General features: G+C 45.1%; 2 protein-coding genes across 2 annotated transcripts in view; one reads left to right on the forward strand and one right to left on the reverse strand.

Moving 5' to 3' along the window:
* The window catches only part of TMX2 (thioredoxin-related transmembrane protein 2), a 32,842-nt gene extending 27,962 nt beyond the window's left edge, over positions 1–4,880 (reverse strand). Inside the window, exon 1 of the mRNA XM_011998639.1 lies at positions 4,596–4,880. Coding sequence (XP_011854029.1) covers positions 4,596–4,784 — 189 coding nt within the window. The 5' untranslated portion in view covers positions 4,785–4,880. The remainder of the gene's footprint in view (positions 1–4,595) is intronic.
* A 199-nt stretch (positions 4,881–5,079) lies between these two features.
* On the forward strand, positions 5,080–13,742 carry MED19 (mediator complex subunit 19). Its single transcript, XM_011998664.1, has 5 exons — positions 5,080–5,437; positions 12,247–12,503; positions 12,661–12,757; positions 13,064–13,158; positions 13,357–13,742. The coding sequence occupies exons 1-5, from the start codon at positions 5,170–5,172 to the stop codon at positions 13,423–13,425; spliced, it is 786 nt and encodes a 261-aa protein (XP_011854054.1). The 5' UTR covers positions 5,080–5,169; the 3' UTR covers positions 13,426–13,742.
* The last annotated feature ends 865 nt before the right edge of the window (positions 13,743–14,607 follow it).

Raw genomic sequence — 14,607 nt, forward strand, 5'->3', positions numbered from 1 at the left:
AAAAAAAAAAAAAAAAAAAAAAAATTATAGCCTGAATATCAGCTTTTAGTTAAGCCAACTTCTGACCAGAAAGCTCTTTTTAAAAATCCTTTGTGGCCAGGCGCAGTGGCTCACACCTGTAATCCCACCACTTTGGGAGGCCAAGGCAGGCAGATCATGAGGTCAGGAGTTAGAGACCAGCCTGGCCAACATGGTGAAACCCCGTCTCTACTAAAAATACAAAATTTAGCCAGACGTGGTGGTGGGCACCTGTAGTCCCACCTTCTCGGGAGGCTGAGGCAGGAAAATTGCTTGAACCCAGGAGGCGGAGGTGGTTGCAGTGAGTCAAGATCACGCCATTGCACTCCAGCCTGGGCGACAGAGTGAGACTCCATCTTAAGAAAAAAAAAAAAATCTTTTTTTTTTTAATTTTTTGTTTGAGATAGGGTCTTACTCTTCACCCAGGTTGCAGTGAAGTAGAGGGATCTCAGCACACTGTAACCTAGGCCTCCTGGGCTCAAGGGATCCTTCCTCCTCAGCCTCCTGAGTTGCTGGAACTACAGTCGTGCACTACAATGCCTGCCTAATTTTTAATTTTTTTGTAGAGATGGGGTCTCGCCACGTTGCTCAGGCTGTTTTAAATCTTTTATTATCAGGCCAGGCATGGTGGCTCAAGCCTGTAATCTCATCACTTTGGGAGGCCAAGGTGGGTGGATCACTTGAGGTCACGAGTTTGAGACCAACCTGGCCAACATGGTGAAACACTGTCTTTATTAAAAACACAAAAATTAGCTGGGCATGGTAGTGGGTGCCTGAAATTCCAGCTATTTGGGAGACTGAGGCAGGAGAATCACTTGAACCCAGAAGGTGGAAGTTGCAGTGAGCCAAGATCACGCCACTGAACTCCAGCCTGGGCAATAGAGCGAGACTCCATCTCAAAAAAAAAAAGCGGGGGGGTTGTTTCAGAATAAATGAATGGAGGAAAACAATGGTATAGATAAAACTAAATAGATATGAAAAGTTGAGCAAAGAGGCTCTGCCGCCACCACCGGGAGCCCTGTACTATCAGTCATGGTCAACCCCACCATGTTCTTCGACATCACCGTGGATGGTGAGCCCCTGGGCCGCGTCTCCTTCGAGCTGTTTGCAGAAAAGGTTCCAAGGACAATAGAAAACTTTTGTGCTCTGAGCACTGGACAAAAAGGATTTGGTTATAAGAGTTCCTACTTTCACAGAATTATTCCAGGGTTTATGTGTCAGGGTGGTGACTTCACATGCCATAATGGCACTGGTGGCAAGTCCATCTACGGGGAGAAATTTGAAGATGAGAACTTCATCCCATAGCATACAGGTCCTGGCATCTTGTCCATGGAAAATGCTGGATCCAACACAAACGGTTCCCAGTTTTTCATCTACACTGCCAAGACTGAGTGGTTGGATGGCAAGCATGTGGTCTTTGGCAAGGTGAAAGAAGGCACGAATATTGTAGGGGCCATGGAGCGCTCTGGGTCCAGGAATGGCAAGACCAGCAAGAAGATCACCATTGCTGACTGTGGATAACTCTAGTAAGTTTGACTTGTGTTTTAGCTTAACCACCAGACCATTCCTTCTGTGCTCTCCTCTCAGGAGAGCACCCCTCCACCCCCATTTGCTCGCAGTATCCTAGAATCTTTGTGCTCTCGCTGCAGTTCCCTTTGGGTTCCACGTTTTCCTTGTTCCCTTCTATGCCTAGCTGGATTGCAGAGTTAAGTTTATGATTATGAAATAAAAACTAAATAACAACAACAAAAAGCTGGGGAAAGAAAAGAAAGAATGAAAACAAATTCTAAGAGGTTATAAAAGGTTTATGGAAATTTTATCTTGTGTAGTCAAAGCTGATCAAGATTAGACAGATTTGTTTGTAAAGTTTATTAAAATTAGCATCAGTATTAAAAGCACATTAATATATAGCATATATTATATATATTATATGTATTTTTTATTTTACTTAATGATTTTGAGACAGAATTTTGCTCTTGATGCCCAGGCTTGAGTGCAATGGCACGATCCTGGCTCACTGCAACCTCTGCCTCTCGGGTTCAAGTGATTCTTCTGCCTCAGCCTCCAGAGTAGCTGGGATTACAGGCACCCACCACCACACCCGGCTAATTTTCTGTATTTTTAGTAGAGACAGGATTACACCATGTTGGCCAGGCTGGTCTCGAACTCTTGAGCTCAGGAAATCCACTCACCTCAGCCTCCCAAAGTGCTGGGATTACAGATGTCAGCCACCACATCTGGCCAAGTGTCTTATTTTCAAGGAGGCTCTTGGAAAGCATGGGAGGAATTCTGACAAATACAGGTTTCTGATAACTTCGAAATTGCATCATTGGACTGGGTAAAAATTTCCAAAGTCTAATGAAAATAAAACTGGACTCATAAAATTGCTAACCTCCAGACTAATGTTTTCCATTTTTCACCCACTCTTCTGACTTAGAATCACTAAAAATTAAAACAGCCTTTTTTTGACTTGGCGCAGTGGCTCATGCCTGTAAATCCCAGCTCCTTAGGAAGCCAAGTCAGGAGGATCCCTCGAGCTCAGGAGTTCAAGACCAACCTGGGCAACATAAAGAGACCCCACCTCAAAAAAATTTTTTAAAAATTAGCCAGGTGTGTAGTACATGCCTTTGGTTCCAGCTACCTGGGAGGCTGAGGTGGCAGGATGGCTTTGCCCAGGAGGTTAAGACTACAGTGAGCCATGATCACACCACTGCACTCCAGTTTGGATAACAGAGCAAGATCTTGTCTCAAAAAAACCCCAAAAAACTAAAAACTCTGCCTTTTTCCTAAGGCCTTACCAGCTAAAGCTAGTCAACTTGTCTTTGGGGAAAAAAAATAAATAAATAAATAAATAAATAAATAAATCACCGTAACATCTTATATTTGGACAAACTTTACACACAACCTACAATCTAGGAAAATAGATTGCTATTAATCTTCCCAACTGACTGCCCTCCAGACTCTAAAGAAACTAGTTTATACACTATACCAGATATTAAGCTTTGCCTTGTTCCATAGAAATGTCTCTCTTATTAAATCTGTTTGCCTACATCATGTATAGAGGCCTAGCTTTGAGAACTCATCTACAATGCCATCTCCTGAAAGGAGACACAGCAATTTAACTGAACTGGCCTATCCCCCAAAATGAGAGACTAGTTTAATGGGATCCTTTGCCGCTCAATGACTAGCCCAATTTCTCTCTCCACAGACACCAACTCAGCTTTTATAGGGAAACTTCTAAGGAAGTTTCAGACAAAGGAAATAAAGGAGACCAGGGACTCACAGCCCAAAATATGGCATCCTGTATGCTAATTATTTTAAATTAAAGGTCCCTGGATACCAGTAGATACTGGAAGCAGCTTTACTCTGATAACTACCTTATCTGCCTAAAGTCCAGACCTGTCAAAGAAGGAAACAATTACTTCTGGTCTCTTCCCTGAGTTTTCATTAACTTAACTCATAGTACAGGAGGAAAGACTGAAGCCTGTCAACACACCCGGACAGATTTTTGTCAGAAACCACTGTCTGCTTTGCAGGCCCAACAGTCATTGTCCCACGCCACTGTATGTTCTCCAGGCCACTGAATCACCCTAAAAGTCATTTACAATCCACCTTAAAATCACCCACATTTCCCCATCTCCCATACTCCTATGAAGAAGGGTATATAAGCCTCTGTACCCCACTGGGTCATTCTCCTTCAATTCCCTCATGCTATGCATGTTAAAATAAAATTTCTGTGTCTTTCTCCTATTAACGTGCCCTTTGTCGGCTGATTTTTCAACAAACCCTCAGAGAGCAAAGGGGAAGCTTTTCCTTGGCCCTTACATGCTATATAGCAGAGGGCAAAGTGCTTTAAGTTCATGTTCTGAGCAGTCCCTCCACCCATTCCAAGGAGGCACAGCAAGGAGCTTGGGACACTTCTCAAAGAAAGCCCAACAATTTCTTTACAACTTATTTTTTACAATTCCTTTACAGTAGCCCCAAAATTTTATCCACTTTCGCATCCTCAGGATCAAGCAGAGTGCCTAGAGTGTACACTCTAGAAATGTTGATTGAATTAAGAAACGGCTGACAGTGTGTGCAGGTAGTGTGGCCACAAGAATAGTTTCAAGTCCCAGACACTCATTAGTTGCATGACCTGGGGCAAGTCGCCTAAATATACCAAGATCCATTTCTTCACCAATGAAACAGGACTACTACTACTTGCCTTCCCTACCTTACTGGCTCCTCAGGAGGCTTTACATAATGAGCGGCACTGTAAAATGCTATACACGTATATGTACAGTTTTGACCGGGCTGTTTCTTAGTCTAAATGGTGAAATGGAAAGAAACCTGGACTCCATAGTCAGAAGCTGTTGGGTCGTTGTACAGGGCTACGACTAACAGGTTCCGTTTTCCCATATTAAACACAAAGTTTAGTCTCGACGATGTTTCGGACTCTGCACTTTATAGTCTGTTAAACCTGCTACAGGCTCGGAACCTCAGGTGTCCTCAGAAAGGTAAACCCCAGGGTTCCCAGATGCACCTGCAAGGGCAGGGACAGTCAAGGTCGCGGTACTAAGACGCGGGACGCTCACCCAGTCAAAGTCACACGGGTTACCGTCTTCGCGTTGGGTGGGCAAACCATGGCAGAGTGGCGGCAGTTTCCTCACGAGTAGGAAGGCAGCAGAGAGCAGGGCCGACAGAAGGTAGTAAGGTTGGGCAAGCCATCGTGAAAGTCGCGGCACCGAATACACCAGAGCAATTAGAGGAGCCAAGACCGCCATCTTTTCGGCCGCAAGGGCCACTGCTCACCGGCGTCGTAGGTCCGGCCCCGCCTCCCCCACCATAGCGACTGCTATTGGGCTACATCTCAAACGTACGGCCTCTAAACCCGGATGTAGTTCTCTCAACGCTGTGGTATGTCAGAACCCAAAAAAGAACTTAATATTTTATTGGTTGGTCTAGCTGTCGCTTTATCAGCTTAAGTCATTTTATTGGACTGTAGCTAACGTAGCTAGCAGAAGACTCTAATAAGGTTAAATAGCACTTCCTGAACGTTCTCAGAGAGCGACGGAAGTAGTTGTTGAAACAAGGTAGGCGGTGCCTGAGGCATCCAATGACAAGCGGTTCCTTGAGAAAGAGGGGGGTATTCCTTAAAAGCATTGTCCAATGAAAATTACCAACGCCAGACACCGAGACAGCGCCGGGGCGGAGGGGACGATGGAGAATTTCACGGCACTGTTCGGGGCTCAGGCTGACCCACCACCGCCCCCAACCGCACTAGGCTTCGGACCAGGAAAGCCTCCACCCCCGCCACCGCCTCCTCCGGGCGGGGGACCCGGCACGGCTCCGCCTCCCACCGCGGCCACGGCCCCTCCCGGCGCGGACAAGTCAGGAGCTGGCTGTGGCCCTTTTTACCTCATGAGGGAACTGCCAGGTGAGTACTCGGCCTTGCCAAAGCCAGCCAATCAAATCTTAGAGAGGAGGTGTTGGGCGTGGCTCTCAGCCGGCTAACGGAGGTGCGAGGTAACCTAGGCAACGCATACCCGGAGTGTGGAGCCATAAGTCAAAAGGGCTATTAGGATTCACAAGCAGAGGGATGAGTTGAATTCAACCAGGATGAGTTGAATTCAACCAAAGGGATGAATGGCGGGGAGCGGGGTGGTGCATCTCCGTGACTGTCTTTTGCACCATGTCCAGGCTGTGTTCCTGACACTGGTTTATGTCTCCCTAAAAAATGATCTAGGGCTGGGCGCAGTGGCTCACGCCTGTAATCCCAACACTCTGGGAGACGGAGGCCGGCGAATCACCTTAGGTCAGGAGTTCGAGACCAGCCTGGCCAACATGATGCAACTCTGTACTAAAAACACAAAAATTACTTGGGCGTGGTGGCGTATACCTTTAATTCCAGCTACTCGGAACCCGGGAGGCGGAGGTTGCATTGAGCCGAGATTGCTCCACTGCACTCCAGCCTGGGCGATAGAATGAGACTCCGTCTCGAAACAAAAACAAACAAAAAATCAAGAGTTTGAGTTTGGAACTCGAGAGGCCTGATTTAATATCTTTGGGGACCTAAAGTTTTAGTTACAAGTCTCCCACAGACTTGCTGTGGGTTTGGGGCAAGTTGCCACTCTTCCAAGGTTTCTGCGTTTCCTGGTGTCATCAAAGAAGGGGTAAGAATCGAACCAAACTCTTTTCATTCAAAAAATTATTTTGTTGAGTACCTGTGTACCAAGCACTTTTCTAAATGCTGGAGATACAGTTGTGAACAAGACTGACGAGATGCTTGCCTTTTTTGGAATGTACATTTCAGTGTAGGAGGCATTGTAAACAAGATAATGTCAGAGAGTGGTTAATGCTAGGAAGAGGAAACATTATAAAAAATTGAAGGTGGCCAGGCGCATTGCTCACGCCTGTAATCCCAGCGCTTTGGGAGGCTGAGGCAGGAGGATCCCTTGAGCCCAGGAGTTTGAGACCAGCCTGGGCAACATGGCGAGACCCAGTCTCTACAAAACATATAAGATTAGCCGGCCGTGGTAGTGCTTGCCTGTAGCCCCAGCTACTCAGGAGACTAAGGGAGGAGAATTGCTTGAACACAGGAGGTCCAGGCTGCAGTGAACCAAGATTGTGCCACTGCACTCCAGCTTGGGCAACAGATGAGACCCTGTCTCTTAAAAAAAAAATTGAGGGTCAGAACTACTTTAGCTAGAGTGGCCAGAAATGCTCTCTCCACATAGCTAAAATTTGAACTAAAATGTAAGCATAGACAAAGGGCCAGCCAGCTATGGACAGGAGGGAGAGATAATTCTAGATACAGGAAATGAGGTCAGAAACCCTGATGTGAGAAAAAGCTTAGAATATCTGAGGAACAGAAAATCAGTTGGACTCCAGTGAAGTGAACAAAAGGAAAGAGTGTTAGGAGAGAGATGAAGCTGGGAGAGTTAGGCAGAGGCTTTTATAAAGCAATAAAGGCATTTAGATTGTAAATACAAAAGGAAGCCATTTAAAACAATTTTTTATAGAGACAGGGTCTCACTGTGTCACCCAGGCTGGACTGCAGTGGTACAGTCATAGCTCACTGTAACCTCCAATTCCTAGGCTCATGCTGTCCTCCCACCTCAGCCTCCCAAGTAGCTAGGACTACAGGCATGCGCCACCACAGTTGGCTAACTTAAAAATTTTTTGTAAAGACTGGGTCTTACTGTGTTGCCCAAGCTGGTCTTGAACTCCTGGCCAACGACAGTCCTTCTGCCTTGGCCACCCAAAGTGCTAGGATTATAGGCCTGAGCCACTGTGCCCAGCCAAGGAAAGCCATTTTAACATAGGAACTTGGTCAAATGTACTTATTTAGAGAAGTAAATGGATACAGGGTGTTAGACGTAGAGCTGACAGGGTTGAAAAGCTGAATATAGGGCCAGGTGCTGTGGCTAACGCCAGTAATCCCAGCACTTTGGGAGGCTGAGGTGGGAGGACTGCTTGAGCCCAAAAGTTTGAGCCCAGCCTGGGCAATATAATGAGACCCCATCTCTACAAAAAATAAAAGTAAATTAGCTAGGGATAGCAGCGCACACCTGTAGTCTCAGCTACTTAGGAAGCTGAGGTGGTAGAATCACTTGAGCCCAGGAAGTTGAGGCTGCAGTGAGCCGTGATTGTGCCACTGTGCTCCAGCTTAGATGACAGAGGAAGAAGCTGTCTCAGTTAAAAATACATATTGTATATAGAAGTGAAGGAGATAGAGGAATTGATGCCTTTTTAAGTTTTCAGCTTGAATAATTGGGTGTATGGGTACGGAGACTTGGAAGATGAGGAAGGAACAAGTTTGAAGAGGTGGAAATCAAGAGTTGTTTTGGACATGTTTGGTCTCCAAGATGCTGCCTTTCTCTCTCTTTTTTTTTTTTTTTTTTTCTCGTGAGACAGAGTTTTGCTCTTGTTGCGCAGGCTGGAGTGCAATGGCGCAATCTTGGCTTACTGAAACCTCCACCTCCCAGGTTCAGGCGATTCTCCTGCCTCAGCCTCCCGAGTAGCTGGGATTACAGGCATGTGCCCCCACACCCAGCTAGTTTTTTATTTTTAGTAGAGACGAGGTTTCTCCCTGTTGGTCAGGCTGATCTCAAACTCCCAACCTCAGGTGATCCACCCACCTTGGCCTCCCAAAGTACCAGGATTACAGGTGTGAGCCACCACGCCTGGCCTCCCAGATGCCTTTCATTGTCTCAGGTCTTATTTCCGCATCATGACTTGAAGGAAGTAGCGACAGATATTGGTATGGTACTTCAAAGTTCACAACACATATGAAGTAGTATTTAATACTTAGAATAGCCCTTTGAGGTAGCATTATTATATACATTTTATAATTGAAAAAACTGAAACATGGAGAAGTTGACATCCCTTTGATTAGTTAGTGGTTGATGTCCACCAGCAGTTTCCTTTAATCTTTCTTTTGCCTTCCCTATTCTGATTGTAGCTATTTGTATCAGTCAGTTGACAGATTGAATATCTGTTATGGGCAAATGCTGGGTGTATGAGGAGGGTGAGATGGAGAGAGAGATTAGTAATGCTGGTCATTGCTTTTCAAGGAGTTTAGTTAGGAATGTAAAATTTGTGGTTTAAGGATAGTGACTATATTTCCTGTCAACTCCATCTCATTTTGTGCTCATGCCTTACAACAGCAATTAACAATATCTTTTTTTTTTTTTTTTTTTTTTTTTGAGACAGAGTCTGGCTCTGTTGCCCAGGCTGGAGTGCAGTGGCCGGATCTCAGCGCACTGCAAGCCCCGCCTCCCGGGTTCACGCCATTCTCCTGCCTCAGCCTCCCTAGAAGCTGGGACTATAGGCGCCCGCCACCACGCCCGGCTAATTTTTTTTGTATTTTTAGTAGAGACGGGGTTTCACCGTATTAGCCAGGTCTCGATCTCCTGACCTCGTGATCTGCCCGTCTCGGCCTCCCAAAGTGCTGGGATTACAGGCTTGAGCCACAGCGCCCGGCCAGCAATTAACAATATCTTAGCCATCAATATTAAGAACTATCTAATGGTTTTCAAAGTGTGTTGCTATCCAAAATGACAGTAAGAATAAAATGTCACTTGAGCTAGACCTTGAATAATTCATGTTGGTGAAGAAAAATTAGGAAGAATTTTCCTAAAATGAAATAATGTGAGGGGTGTGTTTTTGAGGCGATAGGGAGATTCATTTGGACAGATCAGAAATTTTGCATAGAGGAGTAGTGGTTGATGAGGCCCCAAAGCTAAGTTGGAGTAAGATGTAATTAGCCTTGAGTGCCAGTCAAAAGGAATTTGAGTGTTCTCCTGAGGGCAAAAAGAAACCATTAAGATTTGTGAACCGAGGAGTACTGCTTTCCAAAAATATCTGGAACATGTGGGTGCCGTGGATTGAAATAGAGAAGCCATGAGTGATGTTGGCAAGGTTTGGAATTTCAAAACGAAAAAAAATTTTTTTTTTTTTAAATCTTGTTGGGCAGGGTGGTTCATGCCTGTGATCCTAGCACTTTGGGAGGCTGAGGCAGGCAGATTGTTTGAGTCTAGGAGTTCAAGACCAGTCTGGGCAACATAGGGAGACCCCTGTCTCTACAAAAAGTATAAAAATTAGCCCAGCATGGCAGTGTATACATGTAGTTCCAGCTACTTGGGAGGCTGAGGCAGGAAAATAGTTTGAGCCCAGGATGCAGAGATTACAGTGAGCCAAGATCGTGCCATTGCACTCCAGCCTGGGTGACAGAGCGATACTATCTCAAAAAATAAATAAATAAAAATTAAAAATAACCCTTGTAGAATAGTCAAAACTGGAATATGAACTCTCAAGTTTAGAAAAAACCCAGACTGCCTTCTCACCTGGGTCTTAAGGATAACCATCTGGACAGAGGAGAGCTGGCGGAGCAGGGGAAATTCAGAAGATTGTAATGGCAAGAGGCAGTGCCCAGAGTTATGAGGAGAGAGACTGTGACATTGGGTCTCCTGCCATTACCCTCGCTCAGTCTTCTGAGTTGTTTGGTAGTAAAGGGAAGGAAAAGGGTGAAATAAGGCCTAGCAGTATAGAGCGAAAGTGTCTTGTTTATTTAATAAATATTTATTAAGCACCTAATGTGTGTACTGTGCTAGGCACTAGCGATACATGAATGAACAAGACATTGTCTGTGCCTCCAAGGAGCTTACAGTTCAGTACCTGTTTTCCTGAGTGAATGATTATAAACAAGCCATTTTTGTCATTTGTACCCTCTGTGTCTATCATAATTACAAATGAAGTTGTAGTTAGCCATTTCTTCCTTATTAAGTTACTAATAAATGTATATTTTTTAAAAAAAGAATCAGCCATGCAATATTTATATAGATAGTGCCTTGCATATATATAATACTTTTTTTTTTTTTTTGAGATGGAATCTGACTCTCCCACCCAGGCTGGAGTGCAGTGGTGCAAACTCAGCTCACTGCAACTTCCGCCTCCCGGGCTCAAGCAGTTCTCCTGCCTCAGCCTCCTAAGTAGCTGTGACTACAGGCGCATGCCACCACACCCAGCTAATTTTTGTATTTTTAGTAGCAATGAGGTTTCACTGTGTTGGCCAGGCTGGTCTCGAACTCCTGACCTCAAGTGATCTGCCTTCCTTGGCCTCCCAAAGTGCTGGGATTACAGGCATGAACCACTGTGCCAGGCCTGATACTTTATGCTTTTCAGTATATTTTCATTTGAACCTTGGGAGAAAATGATGTGTATGTAAGATAGCTATTATTCCATTCCACAGATAAGAGGAAACTGAGGCATGGAAAGACAGCCAGAATAATTCTAGTTGCCTGACTAGTTTTTTTGTTTTTTGAGACAGGGTCTCACTCTCACGCCCAGACTGGAGTGCAGTGGCCTGATCTCAGCTTACTGCAACCTCTGTCTCGCAGGGATTACAGGTGTGCACCACTATTGCCCAGGCTGGTCTTGAACTCCTGACCGCCTCAGTTTCCCAAAGTGCTGGGATTACAGGCGTGAGCCACCGCACCTGGTCATTAGTTGACTGACTTCTAATAAAACATTTCTTCCTGGACGTGCATGGTGGCTCACACCTGTAATCCCAGCACGTTGGGAAGCCGAGGTGGGTGGATCACTTGAGGTCAGGAGTTCAAGACCAGCCTAGCCAACATGATGAAACCCCGTCTCTACTAAAAAAAAAAATACAAAAATTAGCCAGGCATGGTGGTGCGTGCATGTAATCCCAGCTACTTGGGAGGCTGAGGTGGGAGAATCACTTGAACCCGGGAGGTGGAGGTTGCAGTGAGCCAAGATCGTACCCCGCTGCACTCCAGCCTAGGCAACAGAGCAAAACTCCCGTATCAAAAACAAAAAACATTTATTCCTTTTAGGCAAGGCATCATACTCAGTATCATGAGGAAGAATAAAGATGTTGGTAACAATTTAGGCAGTGGTAGCTAGAAGAATCTCCCGGTTCTTTTCTTATGTAAAGGTGATTAGTGTTTCTTGCTAGTACAAAAAAATGTCCTTGACAAGACCCTTAAGTCACTGGGTCATATTTGGTCCCCTTAGCATGGTTGTAGCTAAGCTGTGAGGTCATATTTTCCTGGCTGTGTCAGAGAATATAATTTTTCACTAGTACATGTTATGAGAAGCACTCAGAACAGCATTTCCCATGAAGCAAGCATCATGTAAATCAACTCTAGTTAATCTCAGAGAGTGGAGTGTCTCCTTCATTGGGCTAGAGCAGTTCCTGTCTCTGCCCTATTGGATTTCTGCCTGTTTTTCCCCTTCCCATTGGAAGCTACCATTGGGTTGTATTATATTTTTCATGTTATTTACTTTTGCTGTTTTTTTCTGAGACAGAGTGTCACTATCGCCCAGGCTGGAGTGCAGCGGCGCAATCTCAGCTCACTGCAACCTCCACCTCCTGGGTTCAAGTGATTCTCCTGCCTCAGCCTCCTAAATAGCTGGGACTACAGGTACGTGCTACCACACCCAGCTAATTTTTTGTATTTTTAGTAGAGACAGGGTTTCACCGTGTTAGCCAGGATGGTCTCAATCTCCTGACCTCATGATCCGCCCGCCTCGGCCTCCCAAAGTTCTGGGATTACAGGCAAGAGCCACTGTGACTGGCCTGCTCTGTTTCTTTAAAAATAAATTTTAAATTTTAAAATCTGCACTTAAAAATTCCTTATTTAGGTTAATATATAGTCCTTCACTCCCCGGGTCTACTTTGAAGACTGATCTTTTTTATTTTTATTCTGCGTTGTCTAGGTAGCACAGAGCTGACGGGCAGCACGAATCTGATCACACACTACAACTTGGAACAAGCCTATAATAAATTCTGTGGGAAGAAGGTGAAGGAGAAGCTAAGTAACTTCCTGCCTGACCTGCCAGGGATGATTGATTTGCCTGGTTCCCATGATAACAGCAGCCTCCGCTCTCTCATTGAGAAGCCCCCTATTCTCAGTAGCTCTTTTAATCCTATCACAGGGACCATGCTGGCCGGCTTCCGCCTCCACACTGGCCCGGTGAGTCCTGTTGGAGGAAGAAGGCAAATGGGGAGGCCTAAACATGGAGATGGTTTTTCTGTCCAAGTCTGTTCCTTCATAATGGAGCAGAACGGATGATAGGAGCAGGAGAGATTTCCTCCCTCTACTCACCTGGACCTTCCTTTGGTTCCTTCAGTTGCCAGAGCAGTGTCGTCTGATGCATATTCAGCCTCCCAAGAAGAAGAATAAGCACAAGCACAAACAGAGCCGTACCCAGGATCCTGTCCCCCCAGGTAAGAAGTTGTTCTATTCAAACCAAAAAAAAAAACCTGACCTGAATCTGGTTTGAACTTCCATAGGTAAACCCAGTTAAGTTCAGTATGGAGCTCTGGACTCCTAAATTCCCCTGAAGAAGAAACCAGTGTACTGTGGTCTCTTGGGACTTGGGACAGGGACTGTAGCAGCACCTCTGTATCCTTTTTGGCCATTTGGACAAAAGCAGTTGCCCCTAACTTGGGATTTTCCTGTAGTCTTCAGTGGTTCATAACAGTAGAGGATTTTGAGCTTTATGGGTGATAGGTACCTAATGTCTCCTACAGAAACACCATCTGATTCAGATCACAAGAAGAAGAAAAAGAAAAAAGAAGAGGATCCTGAACGGAAAAGGAAGAAGAAAGAGAAGAAGAAAAAGAAGGTAGAGTAGAGGCCTATTGCCACAACCCAGTGAGTTTCCCTAGATCTCACCCCTGTCCTAAATACCCTAAAGAGTTCTTTGCCTCAAGTTGGACCCACGATTGAAAACCCAAGGCAGGTTACAGGTTTCTCCTGTACAGCCTGATCAAAGCCAAGGCTAGTTCCTAGTTGTTCTTACCCCTCCTTCTTTCTCTCCCAGAACCGGCATAGTCCAGACCACCCAGGTATGGGCAGCTCCCAAGCCAGCAGCAGCAGCAGCCTACGCTAACAGGACCACTGGACTCTTTGCCAGGATGGCTTTTCCTGCTGTACTGAACCTGCTGACAAAAGCTGCCTTCCAGGCTCTTGGACACTGCCTTGGGAGCATCCTGCAGCTGGGACAGAGACTAGCTCCTGTTGGGCTCAGTTGAGACTAAGTACATTAGGAGAGAAAGGGACATGCTTTTGTAGGCTCATCCCAGTTGGTTTTCTCATGGACATCTCCCAGGAAGCTTACAATTTTCTTCTCTCTCTTTTGTGCAATTTGTCTGATTTAGGACTTGTTCTGTTTTTTCTTAAAAAAAAAATTACATTTATCAAATTGGCTGAAGTGTGACTGCTGTTAAGAGGTATGTTCTGTGAGTCAGGATTTAAGACAAGGCATTGCTAAGACTTGAGGGGATTTGGGTCTTGTTGTTACATTATGCAGGGAACCAACCAAAATGAAAAATGACCCAAGCTTACTAATACTCCACAGCAGACACAGAACACTCTGCCCATTATGTTAAGAACCAGGCGCCTGGGTGATCTCAGGCTCCATCTGAAGAGCTGATCCAGGTAGGGCTCAACAGTGTATTCTAGGTCAATTTTGTGTTGAAACAGAATAGCCAACTGAAAACACATGGACAGTCACCCATGTATTTCAACAAGATTGGTTTCTTAGGTCAGAAGCCTGTGATCTTTTGAAATGAACTTCTGGCAAGCAAAGGTAAATGCTTCTCTTCTCTTTACAATAACTTTTGACCTGCTTCACTCCTTAGTTAAGACAATAAAGTTACTTAGCTGATGTGAAAACATTTCTAAAACAGCAACAAAATGTAACCTATCAAAATGTTTAAAAAAAAAAACTTTAGTTTTTCCAGCTGGTTAGGTAACTGAAAACATCCATGAGAAAACCTGAATTAATGTAACCTGACTTTAAATTTAACACACAGTTAAAATCTGTTGCCGTGAAAGCCAAGTTTGTTCCTGAATCAGTGGGTGGAAAACCACTCATTCAACTGGTTTAAATCCAGATTTCAGAATAAGAATTTGCTGGGGGTTTTTTTTTTTTTGGACAGAGTCTCACTCTGTTACGCAGGAATGCAGTGGCGTGATCTCGGCTCACTGCAACCTCTACCTCCTGGGTTCAAGTGATTCTTGTCCCTCAGCCTCCCAAGTGGCTGGGACTACAAGTGCGTGCCACCATGCC

This window comes from Mandrillus leucophaeus, unplaced genomic scaffold, assembly GCF_000951045.1.
Source record: "Mandrillus leucophaeus isolate KB7577 unplaced genomic scaffold, Mleu.le_1.0 Scaffold578, whole genome shotgun sequence".
Lineage (NCBI taxonomy): Eukaryota > Metazoa > Chordata > Mammalia > Primates > Cercopithecidae > Mandrillus > Mandrillus leucophaeus.